At 43.5% G+C, this 20415-nt stretch overlaps 1 protein-coding gene across 3 annotated transcripts in view; it reads right to left on the reverse strand.

Annotated features, from left to right (window-relative positions):
• IQCA1 (IQ motif containing with AAA domain 1) overlaps positions 1 to 20415 on the reverse strand; it is a 292578-nt gene that overhangs the window by 159935 nt on the left and 112228 nt on the right. For all 3 annotated transcript variants that reach the window (XM_044303985.1, XM_044303984.1, XM_044303987.1), the window contains 2 exons: positions 16203 to 16394; positions 14910 to 14981 (listed from right to left, as the gene is read on the reverse strand). In XM_044303985.1, the coding sequence (XP_044159920.1) occupies positions 14910 to 14981; positions 16203 to 16394 (264 nt within the window). The remainder of the gene's footprint in view (positions 1 to 14909; positions 14982 to 16202; positions 16395 to 20415) is intronic.

Consider the following 20415-nt stretch of genomic DNA (forward strand, 5'->3'; position numbering starts at 1 on the left):
TAACTAACATCAAGGGCAGACCACCTAACACTAGGAAGAAGCCCAAATACCAGGTTGTGCCCTGAGGTAAGAAAGGGAGCACCCTCCATTCACTGCAAAGCCCAGGGAGAGCCATAGTGAGGAAAACTACAGAGTACCACTACAACTCCTATCATTGCCACAATTACCATTCTCCTAACAGTACTCCCCAGCAGGTCGCTGCACTAGTAATTAATTCATAACTTCTAGCAGGATTAATAAAGGAATGGCACACCATGGAGTCATAAGAATATCCAGAACTAGGGGTGTAGCTAAAGGCTCATGGGCCCTGGTCCAAGGGTTCAGTTTGGGCCCCCCTTCCCTCAGTGTTTTGTGGCTCGGGAAGCACATAGCCTTCATGCTGCCTGCGGCAAAAAATTGAAACAGTAGACCACCACCACCCCCCCCATGCCAAATTCTTGACCTAACCCCTTCCCTCCAGGCAAAGCTATAACTTGACCAGCATGCACTTTCTATAATACTGGTGTCTTCTTATGTGGCACAAGGGTCTTTGGGCCCCCCCAGGCTTCTGGGCCCGGTAGCGACTGCTACCTCTGCACCCCCTATAGCTACGCCCCTGTCCAGACAAGTCAGGAGAGGTGACAGGTCCTCCTCAACTAGCACGATATGTTTCTGTCTCCTGCAGGCACTAGTATATCTGGGACTGCAGTCGGGGATCAACATGACAATTATTATGGAGGAAAGCAACACTTTTCTTATTTTGTCTACAATTCAATTGACAATGATTTGAAGTGTGAACATTCAATACCGAGGCAGCAACAATGCCCTCCCCACCCGAACCAGCATTTACTCTGCCTATTCAGTGCTGGTTCAAAGTGTTCACTTCACAATGAATGAGAGCCGGTGTTATGACTGAGGGTCTCCATGTGCCTTGATGCTCAGTATGCAGGCCTTTACCCCGTCCCCCCACCTGCATTTAACCTTTGGCTGCCTTTCTCTCCCTGCGTCTCTCCATCACAACATTTGTGCCAGCTGCTGCCATCTGCATTTAATGTGACATCGTAATCAGTCCTGGTGCAATAAGTCACTTCTCCGACCATCATTACATTACAGTAAGGTCAGGCTGCAGGCATACTGCATGTACGTATAAATCTCCCCCTTAGTGGGTCTCTGAGATTGTATAGGCTATGTCATAGTCATCAGATCTCTAACATTAGCTAACAGAAAACGTTCTAATGCAGGAATTTCCGGAGGTCCTTAGTTTGGTGACCTCAGGAGCTCTCTAGCTGGATATAGTAAGTCTTAATTTAAAATTCCTAAAATTCCATAAATGCATAGAAAGAAAACTTATTTAGGATCAAGCTGTCCTTTAGAAATGCAAATGCTTGGTGGTAGTTAAATACTCTCAGCTAGTGCTCAGGCATTTAAGAATGGGTTCTGCGTGCCCAGTAATGCTGAAAATGATGGCATTTAATGCTTGGACCTGTAGTTCTGTGCCACCAATTGCTGGCAATGCACGCCATTTAAAGGGGTTCCATACATGCTGCTGTGTAATGACCTCCATTACCACTACTGCTTCTCAGGGTGTGCTACAGAGAGTTAGGAAGCAACATCTCCTGTTGTTCTCTCTGTTATGTATGGGCAGACATGATACAGCTAGTCCCCACAGACCAGCTCAGAAAGGCATGAGAAATATAGACAGACTGGGTGGGAAACGTCATGTAATGGCCAAAAAGAGTCTTATTCCTCATGTACACCGAAATGGAAGATTATTCTGAACAGTTACCTAAAATGAAAGTTGCACTTTAAGCTGAGCTCCTGCTTGGTGACCTGGTGCCGTCACCCCCTCTGCACCAGAGCTCTGCAGGGGAGCTCCATAAAACTGTTTAATTTATCCGTTATTTTGTACATGTCATAGGAACAATGGGGGTCATTTTATTATGTTTTTACTCCACTTTTTGGCATATTCATGTCGCAGATTTTGTCACAAAGGTGTGACTTCTCCCCACTCACGCCACTTTTGTAAAGTGGCAAAAAAGGGATCCTGGCGTGGGCAGGGAAGCGGATCGGCCGGCAGGCCTGTCTCATTCATCATTTTCCACCAACAAAGTTATGTAGAGGCCGCTCCTCAATATTACTTGGGCACATCTACCGGCAGCGCAGAGGGATTTAGACCAGCATCTAAATCGCTGGTCTTAATAAATGTCCCCCTATGTACATATGGTCTTGTGAGCTTCATTAGCATTTCAAAGATTTTACTAAGGTCTGGCGCACAATGTAACTTTATATCACTTGACACTAGTGGGCTCAGACTGGCCCACAGGGGAACAGGTGAATCTCTCAGTGGGCCCTGGAGCATGGTGGGACCCTTGTCCCCCAACCCTAGGGTTGCCAACCATCCAGAAATTTCTGGGTGGTCTGTAAAAAATAGGCAACTTTTTTTCTGTGTCCGTGAAGAAAAAATAGATGTGTCCATGATTTGTTTGAGGCTGGTGGTACTTGACTAGATTATTTTGGTGGTAATTACCATCATTTTACATTGCTGGTAATGAGGTGTTATTAGCATACTGAGCTATAGACAGGTATTACTTATCTTTATCATTCATTATGGGTTTCCAATTTGTCTGTAAAAAATGTTGACAGTCTGTGATTTTGGGATAAGTTGTCTAGATAAAGAAAAATTCTGGTTCACAATCCTGCATACTCCCTGCACAAGTGGCACATGGCATAGTAGACTAACTGCACTACATGTAGATAGGCCGTGTAGAACATCTCAACCAGCCTGCAGTATGTTCATATAAAGAGATTATTAAATCAGACTGCTCGGTTTTTCATTATGGATGTACTCGGTGGTAAAGAAGACTTCTAGGCACAGAAGCAGACCGGCAAGTAGCATCTGGCTGCTGCTGTGCGAGCAGGTAATATTTGCACGTAGCTTTACAATGGGCCTCCAGAATGAATTTTTACTAAACTGGGCCTTAGACGACCGAGTCCAACAGTGGACAGTGGAATACTCTGCCTTTTGCGCCTTTTACCTGTACAGCTTACATCTAGGCCTAGCATCCATTGCACCCCTTATCTTAGGGTGTTGCTACACAATATCTGCACCCTGTATCTTAGGTTGTTGTTAGTACAGCAAGGCTACTGTGTTCTATAATTATTATTTTTTGGTTGCCCACATAATTTTTTTGTCCCCTGACGAACCAACCGTGTGTTGGGGAAACGAAGCGTTGGGACTTGATTTTGGGACATCCACTATACTTTTGTAGGGTATATGCAGGATCCAGAAAGGGCTTAGTCACTGAGAGGTGGGGGTCATCCCTTTCGGGGCAGGTGCTCTGCCTGTAGGTAGGGTGAGTTATAAGGACATCACAGGGAAAGGACTGGATGTTTTGTTTTGATCAACATTGGATTATCGTGACTTGGATTGGTTTCTCGTCAGACCGTGAGTTAGAAGGACGAATTTCAGTCCCGCCTTCAGATATCCTGTATATACAGGTCCTTCTAAAAAAATTAGCATATTGTGATAAAGTTCATTATTTTCTGTAATGTACTGATAAACATTAGACTTTCATATATTTTAGATTCATTACACACCAACTGAAGTAGTTCAAGCCTTTTATTGTTTTAATATTGATGATTTTGGCATACAGCTCATGAAAACCCAAATTTCCTATCTCAAAAAATTAGCATATTTCATCCGACCAATAAAAGAAAAGTGTTTTTAATACAAAAAAAGTCAACCTTCAAATAATTATGTTCAGTTATGCACTCAATACTTGGTCGGGAATCCTTTTGCAGAAATGACTGCTTCAATGCGGCGTCGCATGGAGGCAATCAGCCTGTGGCACTGCTGAGGTGTTATGGAGGCCCAGGATGCTTCGATAGCGGCCTTAAGCTCATCCAGAGTGTTGGGTCTTGCGTCTCTCAACTTTCTCTTCCCAATATCCCACAGATTCTCTATGGGGTTCAGGTCAGGAGAGTTGGCAGGCCAATTGAGCACAGTAATACCATGGTCAGTAAACCATTTACCAGTGGTTTTGGCACTGTGAGCAGGTGCCAGGTCGTGCTGAAAAATGAAATCTTCATCTCCATAAAGCTTTTCAGCAGATGGAAGCATGAAGTGCTCCAAAATCTCCTGATAGCTAGCTGCATTGACCCTGCCCTTGATAAAACACAGTGGACCAACACCAGCAGCTGACATGGCACCCCAGACCATCACTGACTGTGGGTACTTGACACTGGACTTCAGGCATTTTGGCATTTCCCTCTCCCCAGTCTTCCTCCAGACTCTGGCACCTTGTTTTCCGAATGACATGCAACAGTCCAGTGCTGCTTCTCTGTAGCCCAGGTCAGGCGCTTCTGACGCTGTTTCTGGTTCAAAAGTGGCTTGACCTGGGGAATGCGGCACCTGTAGCCCATTTCCTGCACACGCCTGTACACGGTGGCTCTGGACGTTTCTACTCCAGACTCAGTCCACTGCTTCCGCAGGTCCCCCAAGGTCTGGAATCGGTCCTTCTCCACAATCTTCCTCAGGGTCCGGTCACCTCTTCTCGTTGTGCAGCGTTTTCTGCCACACTTTTTCCTTCCCACAGACTTCCCACTGAGGTGCCTTGATACAGCACTCTGGGAACAGCCTATTCGTTCAGAAATTTCTTTCTGTGTCTTACCCTCTTGCTTGAGGGTGTCAATGATGGCCTTCTGGACAGCAGTCAGGTCGGCAGTCTTACCCATGATTGCGGTTTTGAGTAATGAACCAGGCTGGGAGTTTTTAAAAGCCTCAGGAATCTTTTGCAGGTGTTTAGAGTTAATTAGTTGATTCAGATGATTAGGTTAATAGCTCGTTTAGAGAACCTTTTCATGATATGCTAATTTTTTGAGATAGGAATTTGGGGTTTTCATGAGCTGTATGCCAAAATCATCAATATTAAAACAATAAAAGGCTTGAACTACTTCAGTTGGTGTGTAATGAATCTAAAATATATGAAAGTCTAATGTTTATCAGTACATTACAGAAAATAATGAACTTTATCACAATATGCTAATTTTTTGAGAAGGACCTGTATGCCCTTTACTTTCTAGTTATTTATCTGTTATTAGATCGTTTGAGGGTTTTTCATTTTTTAGATCTATGAATTAAAAGTTATTTTTTATGAACAGGGAGGGAATTACTTGATTTATTAGTATACTCTTTAAACTCGACAGATGCCTACAGGAACATAGACATGTATGAAAAACACTTCTGCTCCACAAGCCTATGTTGGGATAGGAGGGGAATTGCTGTACTGGATGTAATGGACATGAAGCTATTCCTTTTCTGAATTCTATTATTCTTTAGGGAACTGTAATCTCAGCCTATCAGCAAGAGGTTCACACATTTTTCATTCCCATTCATATTAAATTAGATGGGTCTTTCAGGTATGGGAAAGTCTTGTTGTATGGGTGCCAATAATCAGGCATGACGCAATCCATAGGTTTGTTGTTGCAGACAAATAGAAAAGGACTCTGGAGAGATTCCTTAAAGGAATGATAAAGTGACCAGGAAGGCAATTTGTAAAGAAAAATATTTGTGCACTGAAAGGAATTGGCCTGATGCATTAAGTAAACGCATGTGGATGTGCCTTGCCATACATCATACCTCCCCACTGTCATGTACGATAGCTGGTGTGGTGCTGGCGGCGGCGGGGGTGTGTGAGTGCGGACGCTGGGTGCATGTTAATGGACGTTCTCCAAAGTGCAGGCCCAGTTCAATTCTTGCATCTTCAGGCTAATGACCCAGAACAGCTGCTCAATGTGCGTGCTAGGGCGCCGGCAGAGAACATTAAACAGGGGAAGGCAGTTATGGAAGGACATATCAGCGCAAGCAGTGGGGTGAGGGGAACGTCGGGGCGAGAGGGAGCCCATTAGCTGTGAAAGCCAAGCGATTAATGCACCCGCCGAGACTTCATTAATAAAGTAACTTCAGTAAAGATGAGCCATCGTTAAAAACCTTCATGGCCTTGTCATAATGGAGCAGTGTGTGGGACTAACATAAGCAGAGGAGGAAAATGGACCCGGCGTCAGTAAGAATATAGAATGCAGGGTTTATGAAAGATTCTATTATAAGCCTATCCTCATTTCGCCTCCAAAGTACACATTACCCTGCGGCCTCTCTTCAAAGAGCTTAGCTTTAAAAAATATAAGGACTCAGCCAAAAGTTATTAACCTGCCGGTCAGTTGGGTAGCAAATATTCCCCCTCACTGTGAAGGAGAGTATGCCTCCCGTTGCGATCACTGCCTACAATTTCATTAATTCATTCATCCATAGTCAGTAAAATTTGTGGCATAGGACGTATAGCTCAACAGAAGTAGGTTATGAAAAGTTTGTGATCTGCAAGATTAGCACAGGAACGGGTGCTGGTAGCTGAGGTGTCTCCAAGGAAGTCTAAGGGGATTGACATGTACAATGTGGGATAACCTACATCTGGCTTTACCAATTTATACAATTTATGGACGTTGAGATTCCATATTTTATCACCTCCGTTTCATCCTATAAATAATTACCAGTCAAGAGTCCCTACAGATTAACGCGGCATTCTAGTTTATGAACAGCAGCATCGACCCCTTTAGGGCCTCAGCTAGAGATAATTTGACTGCTGCAGTCATGTCCATCACCAAGCAGATTCGCTGTAATTAAACCAAGTGTACACAGTGCTTACAATGGGGAGCATGGGGTGGCGTGGTGCCATAGCATATATAATTTACGCCTGTCAGCTCCGGAGGCTTATTTACATGGGATTTATGCAGAGTATGTGTCTATACATGAATAATATGTATGGAGAGCAGTTCATTTTATGAGACTATGGAATATGCAATTGCTGTAAAAAAATTCCATTAATAATGTTAGGGGCTCACATCGAGACCAGGGTGTTTGCATAAGATGGACAAGAAATGGGCACTTTCCTATAATACATTTCCTACATTATTATTATTATTATATCTAGTGTTGAGCGAATCGAAGTATCCGAAGTGGACTGCGACTGGAATTTCAGGAAAAAATTGATTTGCCGCAAAACTGAATTTCCTCGTGCTTCGTGGTAACATATCAATTTTCCCTGAAATGGAGGTAAAAAAAAAAAAAACATACTCACCTCATCCATTTGTGCGCAAAGAGCCATCATGATTGAAGATACCAGCAAGTGTCTTAAAACAAGATGGTCGCAGCGGGCTCTTTGCAATCAAATGGTTAAGGCTACTTTCACACTAGCGTTCGGGCGGATCCGTTCTGAACGGATCCGCTCATAATAATGCAGACGGAGGCTCCGTTCAGAACGGATCCGTCTGCATTATTTTTAGCATAGAACAGCTAAGTGTGAAAATAGCCTAGTACGGATCCGTCCAGACTTTCAATGTAAAGTCAATGGGGGACGGATCCGCTTGAAGATTGAGCCACATTGTGGCATCTTCAAACGGATCCGTCCCCATTGACTTACATTGAAAGTCTGGACGGATCCGCACGGATCCGCACGCCTCCGAACGGCCAGGCGGACACCCGAACCCGGCAAGCAGCGTTAAGCTGTCCGCCAGTCCGTGCGGAGGTGAGCGGAGCGGAGGCTGAACGCCGCCAGACTGATGCAGTCTGAGCGGATCCGCCTCCATTCAGACTGCATCAGGGCTGGACGGCTGCGTTCGGGTCCGCTCGTGAGCTCCTTCAAACGGAGCTCACGAGCGGACCAGCGAACGCTAGTGTGAAAGCAGCCTTAGGTGAGTATTTAAAAAAAAATAATGATTAACCCCTGAAAGTCCTCATTTATAATCTCAGATGCAGTGATCCGCGATGAAAGCGGCATCTGAAGGGTTCAATGACGGGGGGAGGCGTAATCGCCATTCCCCGTCATTGCGCCCGCTAGATACAAAGAAATGTGCTTGGTGACAAGTAATTCGTCATGAAGTGAATTTCTTTCTGAAATTCGGCGAAGCAGCTGAATCACATTTTCCATAACTTCGCTCATCTCAGTTTATGGTGTAGGTCACATCGCTGACAGCGTGGAGGTGTTTTTTTTTTTTTTTTTTTTTTTCTGTGGCGCGCTGGGGGCATTGTTGGCACATCCTTGGGGACACTATGGGGGCATCTACTGGTGGCATGGGGACACTATGGGGGCATCTACTGGGGGCATTGCTGGCACATGGGGACACTATGGGGGCATCTACTGGGGGCATTGCTGGCACATGCGGACACTATGGGGCCATCTACTGGGGGCATTGCTGGCACATGGGGACACTATGGGGCCATCTACTGGGGGCATTTCTGGCATATGGGGGACACTATGGGGTACATCTACTGGGGGCATTGCTGGCACAAGGGGGCATCTACTGGGGGCATTGCTAGCACATGGGGGACACTATGGGGGCATTACTGGCACATCATGGGGGCACATTATGTGGGCGCAAAGAAGGGGAATTTATACTGGCACATTCTGGGGGACACTATGGTGGATTCTTATACTGGAACATTATGGGGGCACTTTGGGGAAGAGGAGAGGTGCACATTGTGGGCATTTACTAGGGGCATTATATAGGGGTATTTTATACTTGCATGCATTATGTGGGCACTATGGGGACATTAGCTCAACTGGGGGCACTGAGGGAATTTTTTTGTACTGGCACACAGAACGGGAGTATTTTTGAACTAGTGCTTATTATAATTATTATTATTGAAGGTGGCAGGTGAGTTGTTAAGAAGGTAGGAGGATGATGGAAAAGTAGGAACCTAAGATGTCTTTTGTCAAACTGCAGAGACGAGAGATGGGTGAAAAATCATCATGGCGGTCTGGTCTCAAAGGAGAAGATGAAGAAAGAGAAGGTCTGCATCAGAAGAGAAGTCACTTGATATAAGAGGTATGTGGTGCTGTATTCTGGAAAGCACAGAATATAATATGTCTGTAAATATGTATTTAGTGCTGGGTACAAATGTGTATAAAATGTATATGGTGTAGGTAAAGCTACTGTAAGAGTATCCTAGGTGTCATTTATATACTGTATGGTGTATATTCTATATGTGATTATGTGAGTGTAGTGTCTATATAGTCTGTTTATGTATGCATACCTCCCAACCATCCCAGATCTGGCATAACTACTGTGTGGGGGGCACAATGGAGACTAAGCAGGGTTGGGACATGTACAGATAGACATTGGGAGGACTTAGAGGTGTGGGCCAGCGCTGGAAAAAAACAACTTTGTGTGACACTGATAGTTCAGCTCCTTAGGCTTTTTAAAGGTTTTGTGGTATGTGTGTCTAGTGTATACATGGTGTATTTATGTGTGTTGCATATTTATGGTGTATGTAAATGTAAACATGTGTCGTGACGCCGCGTATCTGCCGTTGAGTAGGGAACCTGTTAAAAATTTGAATCCCACCCTTGCCTTTGGGTACGTAATTCCCTCAGGGGCTCTGTGTATGGCTTTGCCATGTGTATGTTTCAAAAACTCTGTTAGAGATGAGCGTATTTCTTGAAAATTTGTCATTTCGGCAAAATTTTAAATACTTCATCATGAAGCACATTTCTTTGTAAGTAGTAGGGGCAATGACAGGGAAAAGAGATTGCGCCGCTCGCTATTATTGTACCACTCAGATGCCATGTTCATCGCGGCATCTGACATTAATATTAAAGTCTATAATAAAAAATAAAAAAATAATAATAATACTTAGCTCATCCATCTGATCGTTAAGAGACCGCTGCTGCCATCTTGATTGAAGATCCTGGATGAAATCTCAAGTGACGCGTGATGACGTAATCACGTCGGCCAGCGTGGTGACATCACCGTGCACGAGATTTAGTGCAGGAACCTCAATCAAGATGGCGGAAGCAGGTTGTTTGCGCTCAAATGGATGATAGGTATGATTTTCTAGTTTTTTACCCCATTTTAGGTAAAATCGATTCGTTACCACGAAGCATGAGGAGATTTAGCTTTGCAGCGAATCAAATTTTCCCTGAAATTTGGATTGAAGTCCCCTGAGGACAGTTCGATTCGCTCAACACTACCCTCTGTGTATCCTAGGTGCTGCGCCCCACATCTGCTGCCTTGGCTTCTGCTGCTATAATTGCGCCCATGCCGGGTCTACAAGGTACAGATCTAATTTTGAAAACTATGTTGCATAAAGCTATGAGAAAAAGGTTACATTATTGATACAAAATAATATCATATACAGAAGTTTAGACACAATTTCTAGACTTGAGCACATTAAATGGTTTGTAAAATGGATAGTCAGCAAAGACTTTTTCTGCTAACAGGGCAAATACTGCATCCGCTGAACTCCCTGGCAAGTGGAAGGAGACACAATGGAGCAGAGAATGCGTAGTTTATGTCTCCAGTTTTCTCAAACAATAAGTAGGTTATTGGAGTGGAGCTCGGCACACATCTCCCAGCGCTGGGTATATTAAGATTGTTAAGGTGTTCCTGTGCATTAGACAGAAGAGAATTTTGTACCATGGGATCAAAGCCAGTCCCAGACATACCCTTTCCTCTTCAAACAATTTTTGAACTGAATACTAATGTTTTGCACTTGTCTTCACTGTACTATTATATCTTATTTCTGGAGTTCTGCATTTTGCAAAAGTATTTTACAACAGCTGAATACTGCATTTTTTACTATAATATGTAGAATTTTGGCTACTGTGTGGAAACCCTTTCCTTGTGTCCTAGTTCTAGAGATTTTTGCCTATAGGAAAAACATACTGTGCATAAGAATGACTGGCACAATGAGATGCGAGGGGAAGAAGAAAAAGCAGGCAACAATATGTGTGTGCCTTTGCATGTGGATGACTGGGTGCCCAGAAGCGAATATAGCTGTAATATGGCTGACTATGTTTGCAGAACTACTTTAAAGGGGTTGTCTCACAAAAAATATTCTACAGTTTTCAAACTTGCACCTGGATCTGAATACTTTTGTAATGGCATGTAAGTAAAAATGTTGTATAGCCACCGAGTTATTTAACAAAATGCATCTGTATAGTGTCACCTGCTGTTTGTTTTTTTCTTATTTCTCTGTCCTGCTCACTGAGATGGCCGCACATGCTCAGTTTTACCCTTTACCTGCCCCCTGAGCTGTGATAGGGAGAGCATGGACACGCCCCCTGAGCTGTGATAGGGAGAGCATGGATACGCCCCCTGAGCTGTGATAGGGAGAGCATGGACAAGCCCCCTGAGCTGCAGCAGAAAAGACCCTCCCCTTGAGCTCTCAGCATGATATAAATCTAGCAGAGCAATGAATGGGGAGATCTCTGGATCATGTGAGGTACAGGGCTCGTTCTAGCTTTGTTAGAAAGAGATTATCATGTACCATATGATGTCTGATTTTAAATGGGAAGAGCAGCTTTGTAGAGCAGATTATTGCTCAAATAAATGAGAGATGAACATATAGAAGCTTTGTTATTTTGGTAGAGATTCAATTGAAAGGAAGGCTGAACACAGAGCTGAATGGAGCCGCAGTGCGCTTAACTGACCACCTATGTCTGACCATCTCTCCTTCTCATGATTCTGGGGAGCCTCAGCCCTAAGACCCCTGCCAATAAAACACATCCCCTATCTTATGGATAGGGGATAAGTTGTCTTAAAAGGGTTTTCTAAGATATTTTAACTGACAACCTATACTCTGGATAGGTCATCAGTATCTGATTGGTGGGCGTCCAACACTCGGGACCCCTGCTGATCAGCTGGTTGAGAAGACACTGATGCGTAGTGCCGTGGCATTCACTTCAACGAGGCTGAACTGTGCTTAGGCCACATGACCGATGAACGTGAAGTCATATTGCGTAGGCGAAGCTGCGAGAAGGCGGCGGCATTACTGCAAGCGCCCATATCTTCTCAAACAGCTGATCGTCAGGGTCTCAAGTGTCAGACCCCCACCATTCAGATACTGATGACCTATCCAGAGGGTAGGGGTTGTATTATCTAGGACTTAATGCTAATTCCCACCTATCAGACCTGTACTTATCGGAACCCAAATGTGAAAAAGAGCGCACCACGCATGCATGTTATGCTGTCTATTCATTTCTATGGGAGTTCTGATCACTGGCTCGGCTATTTTCTGAAGTCCCATAGAAATGAATAGAGAGCGTACCGCGCAAGCATAGCCACTGCTCCATTCACTGCCGGAAATAGCAGCACAAGGGCTTAGAACTCCCATAGAATTGAATGGAGGGTGGCGTGCATGCTTGGCTGCTCTCCAGTCTCTTTCTGTCCTGTTCTGGAGATAGGTGCAGGTCCCAGAGGTGGAACTTGCACCTATCTGACGTTGGTGGCATATCTTAGTGATATGCCATCAATATCTCAGATGAGACAACCCCTTTAAGGAAATATTTGCGATTCTTCAGATGATTTCACAATCTCTTTTAAATGTTAAGGCGGATTCGCATTAGCGTTAGAAATTCCCTTATAGTGTTCCGTTATAACAGAGTTATAAGGGAATATAACGGAATTTCAGGACAGAATGCAAAATGGAACCCTTTAAGAGGCATTCCGTTTTGCTCAGTCCTAATTAATTTCTATGGGCACAAATAACGGTTCAGTTTTTTCGACAGGACTTTTTTCCCGTCATGCATAACGGAAAAAGACTTAACTGTTATTTGTGCCCATAGAAATATATTAGGATGGAGCAAAAGGGGCCACTTAAAGTGTTCTGTTTTGCATTCTGTTCTAAAATTCCCTTTATATTCCGTATATAACGCAACACTATAACAGATTTTTTTTAACGCTTATTCAGACTTGATATAGAAAATCATGAGTTTTAAAAGACGGAAATGCAACGATTCAGGCACAGTGGAAACTTCTAAAAAAAAGTCTGTCTCTCAGTAGTGACTTCATACGATTACTGAGCGGCATATTGTTCTTCACATATTCTCACACTCCATAAACCGATGACAGAATGGCAGCCCCTTGATGTTTTTTTTTTTTTTTCTTACGTTACGTGCATAGCTCTCTGGGATATAAACAGTTAAGCGGGCCCAGCGGTGCAGACTCTGCATGTTTCTTTTAGAAGTGCTGTATTTTTGATATGTGGCTTTGGCTCTGCAGTGAGGGGAGAGTGGGTCATTAAACATAGCATTACCCTGTAAATCAAACTGTTCTGCCCCCACGCAAACACAGGCATAAATATTTATGCAAAGTGTCCATCACAGCTAATTTGTCAGGCAGATTGTGGCGGTATAAATAGAATGTATTCAGATTGGCGGCACAACTGCAAAGAAGCTCCCCGCGTGTGTACAAAGCCATTATACACCACAGTGCTGAGACGCTGTCATTTTACACTGTAAAGACTATGTATCACGCTATATTAATGCCACACAGTGAGTGCCTTTCTATTACATCCCGAGATGCTGCATTAAGTGCAAGACATTAGTTTTCGGCATATGCTCATCATTTTTTCTTTTCGGTTTATGTCACACATATCAGACAGTGAAAAATGATATTGAATGACTCAGAGATACTAAAAAACCTATTAATAAAGAGTGTGGGTGCCAAAAACAGCTCATTACAGCAGCCCCTGCTGCCTAGCCTAGCCACTCCTATAAGCTAATCTAACGATCAGAGTGCGTCCGTCCTAAATGTACAGACACTTTTTAGAGATTTTGCGCACGTGGTGGTTTAATGGTCCAAACTTTTATTTTCTTGGCCTGACAAAACAATTTTATCAGCTTTCTGTTTGTGACACATAAGGATGATTTAAATAAAAATGTTTATGTAAACAAAACTTTTTATTTATTTATTTTTTTATTTATAGTTATTTATTTTTTAAGGCTATTTTCACACCAGCGGTAAGAGATTCAGCAGGCTCTCTAGATCCAGCATAGCCAGATTTTACCGCTTGCCCGTCGACCCCCATTGCAAGCAACTGTTTTTGTCCAGCCAGGTAGCAGCCGGATATCTGCTGGTTCCTATTATAGTCAATGGGGGCCAACGGGCAAGTGGCAGCATCCGGCTATTCTGGATCTAGAGAGCTTCGGCAGCCTGTTGTCTGCCAGAGCAGCCTGCCGGAGACCTCCAACACTGGTGTGAAAGAGGCCTAATTTAGAAAATGTAAAAGGGTTTTCTGAGATTATAATACTGAAGACTTATCCTCTGGATAGGTCATCAGTATTTGTTCGGTGGGTGTCCGACACCCAGGGCCCCCGCCGATCAGCTGTTTGAGAAGGTACCGGTGGCCTTATCAGTGCCACGGGCTTCTCACAGCTTACCAAGCGCAGCACTGTACATTGTATAGCGGCTGTGCTTGGTTTCACAGCTCAGCCCCATTCACTTTTATGGGGCTGAGCTGCTCCTGAGCCATGTGACCGATGAATGTGTCACAACTGGCCTAGGGAAAGCTGCGAGGAGGCCACAGCGCTGGAGCGATTACCACTGCTGATCAGTGGGGGTCCCCCACCAATCAGATACTGGTGACCTATCCTGAGGGTAGGTCATCAGTATTAAAATATAAAAATAAAACTTTTAACTAAAAGCAAGTATTGGGTTCCCTATTTTATCAATACATATTGTGTATAGTCTCAAGTGAACGAACGGAGCAGCTCAGTCTATATTAGTATGGGTGGCGTACGTGTATATACCTATCTATCTACCTCTATTTATTTATTAATCTACTTATGTTTATTTTTTAACATAAAGGGCCCAAGTATTTGAAAAACTCTTCTGTATGTATCTACTTATATGACTCTTTTACATCCTATCAATTGCACATGCGACATAGTAATCCACAGTAAAAGGTGAATAATTGGTATTATGAAGCCAGATTGCTGCTGGATGGTGTTTCATGGTGACACAATACCTTCTTTGTCAGAAGTAAAGTGACAAGGACAAGAAGCTGTATAAGATTTCTGTATGGGTGAACGCTTTGAGTTTTGCATGGTAAACATAGTCAGGTTGCCCTGGAGAAGTGTGTCCTCTGGAACACCTACCATGCCCAGGAAGATCATTTCCTCTTCTCTTTGCTGCTTGGTTTTCTTCCTTTGAATATAGCCCCGCCAGACCTATGGTGTGAACGGAAAATCAGTAAGGATACGGCAGGAATGGAAACAGCTTCCTGAGCTGCAGAGCAATTGGGGAAATCGAAACGCGTACAGGAAGGGAGTGTGGAGTGGAATGGGGAGTAAATAAACTGGAGGTTGGCTTCAGGCTACGACACTAAACCTTTCACATTACTTATCCTTGAAAAAGTCAGAATATTCCATATGTAAACAGTGTTAGGGCTGTGGGAAATGGAAATACCACTTGTTCCTTGCTTAACCTTACCTTCTGTCCTCACTTGACAGTTTTGGTGTATCCACTGATCAGATAAATAAATGCATATTTTCACATTTATTTATAAAGGAATGAAAATGGTAATAACGTGTTACTAGGACTTTTAGGGTATGTTCAAATCATTTGACTCATATTTTACCACTAGATGTGCACTGTGACGAACTGCATTAGCCTTATTCCAATGTGCTAATCCGTGTTGGGTTTATCAGCTTGCTTTTCGGTATGGAATCTGCTGGATTAAGTAATAGGCTACTGATACTTGCAGATTTTGTTTTCCACATGGAAATTTTATGTGACACATGAATGATGTTGTGGAAACCCAATTCACACTCATGGGATGCGGATTACTGTCGGAATTGATACGCATTTTGGCACTGAATGCCCCTGTAATCCATGTTAAACTCAACATGTGTAAACATTGCCTTAAAGTGACAGCTTATACTCTAATTTCAATAAATAAAGACATACTTATTTCATTTTTCCATTGTCCACGACATCCATAAAAAAAAAATCCAAAACATATAGCGGTGCTGTAAAAATGCATCATGTTGCCTTGTTGGGTGCCATATTGTACAGTTCTACTCACACTTTTCAACAGAGGTCCTCCATGATGGCACCAGAAGTTCTCCATGATGAAAATGGGCAATGGTAAATGAAGGTCGGTGTTGCACCAGTGCCAATTTGAGAAAGTCAGTTCTGTACATAACTTATGTAAGTGCTATGTCAAGGCCTTCATAGTAACATTGTGAAACAAGCTGAACCAAGCCATTGATGTCGGTGTAAGCCAATCAAGACCCCATGCTGCCAGTTTCAAGAGATGCACTACATCATTGGTTGTACAGCTCAGCATTGTCGGGTAAGTACTAAATAAAAATGCAGTTTGCTAATCACTCTTATAGAGAATAGAAAGATATCCATAGGATAGCCCGATAGACTGGGAATGTCAATACCTTCTGGATACGCAGTGCAGCCAGATCTGGATCCAGGACCTTCTCTCCCTGCAGTTTGGCCATTCTTTCTCTCTTCTCTTCTAGATGGATCTCCCTCATGAATTTGGCTCTCAGCCGCCCCTGCCGAGCCCTCTCAGACACCTGGATCACACGAACAGCCTCATCTAGCGACATAGGCTTCAATTGTTTTACCTGTCATTTGAGAGAGGAAATTAGTCAATATGTTCATAAGAAGTTTTTATTTTTTTAAGTAGTGTAGACTAGATTGGCAGTCAGGTTACTTGAATAATGCTTTGGCCCTTAATATTATATACCAATAAAAATGATGCCTTTATTTTGCATAGTTTAAATGTAAGGGGAATGTGGCAAAAATAAAATAACCCATTATATAGTGAAAGCAAAAAAAAATAAAAAAAATCCTTTAAAATGAAATGGCTTGAAAATCTTAACAGAAAAAGAAAAGGAAATAATAAAATTTGTTGCTGTATTTACTGAAATGTCTGAAGATCTGAGGGTCTGATACATTTTTTTATATAAAATTCATAAATATGAATAATAAAATACATCTCCGTTCTCATTACATCCCTTACAGGGATACTTTTTCTGTTTCTAGCTCCACGTGGGCAAATTGCGGCATACAGATTATATAATGTCCACATGTGTGCCTGGGTATACTAGTCCCCCACTAGTCCCCCCACACAAAAACATACGCTGAATAATATATACTTTTAGGTAAAATGGTTTTCTATGATATTGTGTTTCCCAGAGGGAACTCAAATGGGTTCACTGGTGTCAATCATTTTTTACTCTGCACATAGTACCCCAAACACTGCATATGGCTACCGCAGGATGTTTACATGCAGAACTTCCTGTTTGATCAGCTTCCTGCTGGGTTTTCTAAGCAGTCCCATCATGTTTTGCTCTGTAGTGTTTCTCAGGGGTTGCTCTGCCCTGAAATACTGTGCAGTAGCCCCCTACGTCTCCCTTCTTTATGTTATATAGATGCCCTGTGAATCGTTACAGAGCGAGGAATGCTGGATTTAGTTAGAAAACCTAGCAGGAAGCTGTAGAAAACAGGAAGTTCTGCATGTAAACATCCCGCCAGGATGCACTGATGCTGAAAACAGGGTAAGGAATTTCTTGACAGGTATATGGGGCAAGAATATACAATATTTGGGGTACTCTAGGCAGATTAAAAAAATAATTATGCAAACAGAAAACCAGTAAGCCCCAGTGGGCACAGTGACTCTCCCCAATCAATGCATTCTGGCTCCTACTGAAAACTGTATTACATAAATAAAAATTTCTAACAAATAGCGTGCACACTGTCTGAAATAAGACCAAAGTCTTGATTATTGCCTAGCCATCTTACAAGGCTTATCATGGGCAGGCAAAATCATCATTTGACACTTGTGGGTTCTAATGCAAAATTAACAGGGGTCTCAACTACAACATTTACAGAATTTTTGCTTTATGTTTAAGTATCTCTTTTTACGTATGACTTTTGCACCCAGAAATCAATTCATACATATACATCAATTCATACATACGGTATATATTTTTAAATGTATCCCAAATATAGACCTTCTCATTTGTTGATATGTATATGCTTGATTGAGATGATCCCAGAGAGACAGTGGGGGAAATTTATCAAACTGGTGTAACGTAGAACTGGTTTATCTGCCCATAGCAACCAATCAGATTCCACCTTTCATTTTCCAAAGGAACTGTCCAAAATTAAAGGTGGAATCTGATTGGTTGCTATGGGCAACTATGCCAGTTCTACTTTACACCAGTTTATTAAATCTCCCCCAGTGTTTGTCATATTCAGGCTTAAAAAGACCAGCAAAGATTAAATGCGATAACATGGCCATGTTGGCACATTTATTTACACAACATTTTAGTATAAAATAAGCCAGCCAATAGGTGGTGTAAACTTAGACAAAAGTTTACACTGTCTGCATCTTAGCTAGTGTTAAAGGGCCTCGCCTCTGGGACCCGCTCCTATCTCAAGAATGTGGTCCCACTGTGAATAAACAGCAGACTGTACATGCATGGCATCTTCTCCATTCATTGCAATGAGACGTCTGGAAATAGTCAAACGAGCATGCTCAGCTATTTTCGAAAGTCCCATAGCAGTGAATGGAGAAAGCAGGCATACAAGGCGTGTTCTCCATTCCTGAGGTAGTAGCAGGTCCCAGAAATGGGACCCGCAGCTGTCAGACTATCCTATTATGGTCTATCCTATTGACATACCAAAAATATCCAAATGGGGCAACCCCATTAAAGCTTTATTACACAGAATGAAAGAGCAGGCAATGTTCGGGAGCAAACGTTCCTTTGAATGCTACATTTACATGCAGCAATGTTCTGGGCTGTATGGGGTTAAACGATCATTACTATAATTGTTCATCCCTATACAGTTTAATTGTTTGTTGGCAGCATACCCCTGTTTACACAGGACGATGTGCTGCTGATGAACTAGGATCTTGCGTAACGCATAAAACACGTGAACACCAAACAATCCTTTGAGTGATTATCAGCAGATTTACACGGGCCAATTGTCAGGAATGAGAAATTCGTACAAACGCTCATCCCCAATAATTGCCCCAGTCCTCTGTCCATGTAAACAGGTCTTTAGTTAGGCCCCATGCACACGGCCGTGTTTCACAGCCGTGTGCGGGCCGTGGAACCGCGGCCTGGATCCCTCCTGAGTGCAGGAGCGCACGGCGTCACTGGTTGCTATGACGCCGTGCGCTCCCTGCTGCCGCCGCAATACAGTAATACACTGGTATGATCTATACCAGTGTATTACTGTACTGTGCCGGCAGCAGGGAGCGCACGGCGTCATAGCAACCAGTGACGCCGTGCGCTCCTGCACTCAGGAGGGATCCAGGCCGCGGTTCCGCGGCCCGCACACGGCTGTGAAACACGGCCGTGTGCATGGGCCTTAGTCTGCCCTGTTGTGTAAAGGTGCAGCATGATGACATCATCGCATTGGCCTATATTCAACTATGCAGGTATAAGTTGGAAAAGGTCCATGCCTGTGGAGTTCCTTGAGTCCAGCACAATGGCCAACTATAATGCACATCCTGTGCAGAAAAAAAAAGCATGGTGGCTCATTGGTTAGCACTGGTGCCTTTCAGCACTGGGATCCTAGGTTTGAATCCAACCAAGGACAAAATCTGCATGCAGTTTGTATATTGCCCCCATTTTTGTGCGGGTTTCCTCCGAGTACTCTGGTTTCCTCCCACATTCCAAAGACATACTGATAGGGAATTTACATTGGTGCTGCAGATTGTGTCAATGCTATACAAGTGAGTGAAAGAAATTAAAAAACACAACCTAGATTATATCTAGCTGCCCTACAATACAGAGCTGAACCCGAACATAGCCCCATCTTCCCCCAAACAGCCTTTATGACATGAGCATCGGAGCATTTCGTGCTCCGATGCTTTACTTTGCCCTGTGCTGAATTGCGCCGACCAAGGACTTTTTCTGGAGACCCCGTGACATACCGGGTTCTCCATGGGTAAGCTAGGCAGAGGCTTCCGCCTAGCAGTGTTCCCAGTGACTTCACCGGCAAGAATGGGTGGGCTTTAACGCTGCCCTTGTCTGCAAAAAGGGTAGGACAACGCTAAAATCCACCAATCAGTGCCGGTGATCAGTGATGGCCAGTTCGCATTGTTCGCCCGCGAACACATGCGGGCTGCCATCTTTTCTCACAAGTCCGCCAAGGCACAGGTAAGTCCTTACCTGTGCCTGCGCCGCAAGCCGGTCTGAAAACAAATGCGGTCAGCGGGAGCAGGCAGTTCCGAGAACAGCCCGATGAAGGCCCCCGCCGGACTTGTGAGAAAAGATCGCAGCCCTCATGTGTTCGTGGGGGAACAATGCGAACTGGCCGTCACTGCCGGTGATGTCCCCGGGAACACTGCTAGCAGTGATACAGCACAGGGCAAGTTAGAGCATGAAATGCTCCAATGCTCATATCAGAGGGCCTGTCTGGGTGAAAACGGGATTATGTCCGGGTTCAGCTCTGAACCTGGACAACCCCTTTAATACATAACATAAATTATTCAATTAATTGTTAAAAAGGATTCATGGCTCACATCAAATAGGCCAAATCATCACCTCAAAAAATCCTTGTTATCTTATGGAATATGTATGATTTTGCATTCACAGATATGTAGGTATTTGTAAGTATTTTATCACC

Source organism: Bufo gargarizans, chromosome 8 (assembly GCF_014858855.1).
Source record: "Bufo gargarizans isolate SCDJY-AF-19 chromosome 8, ASM1485885v1, whole genome shotgun sequence".
Taxonomy (NCBI): Eukaryota; Metazoa; Chordata; class Amphibia; order Anura; family Bufonidae; genus Bufo; species Bufo gargarizans.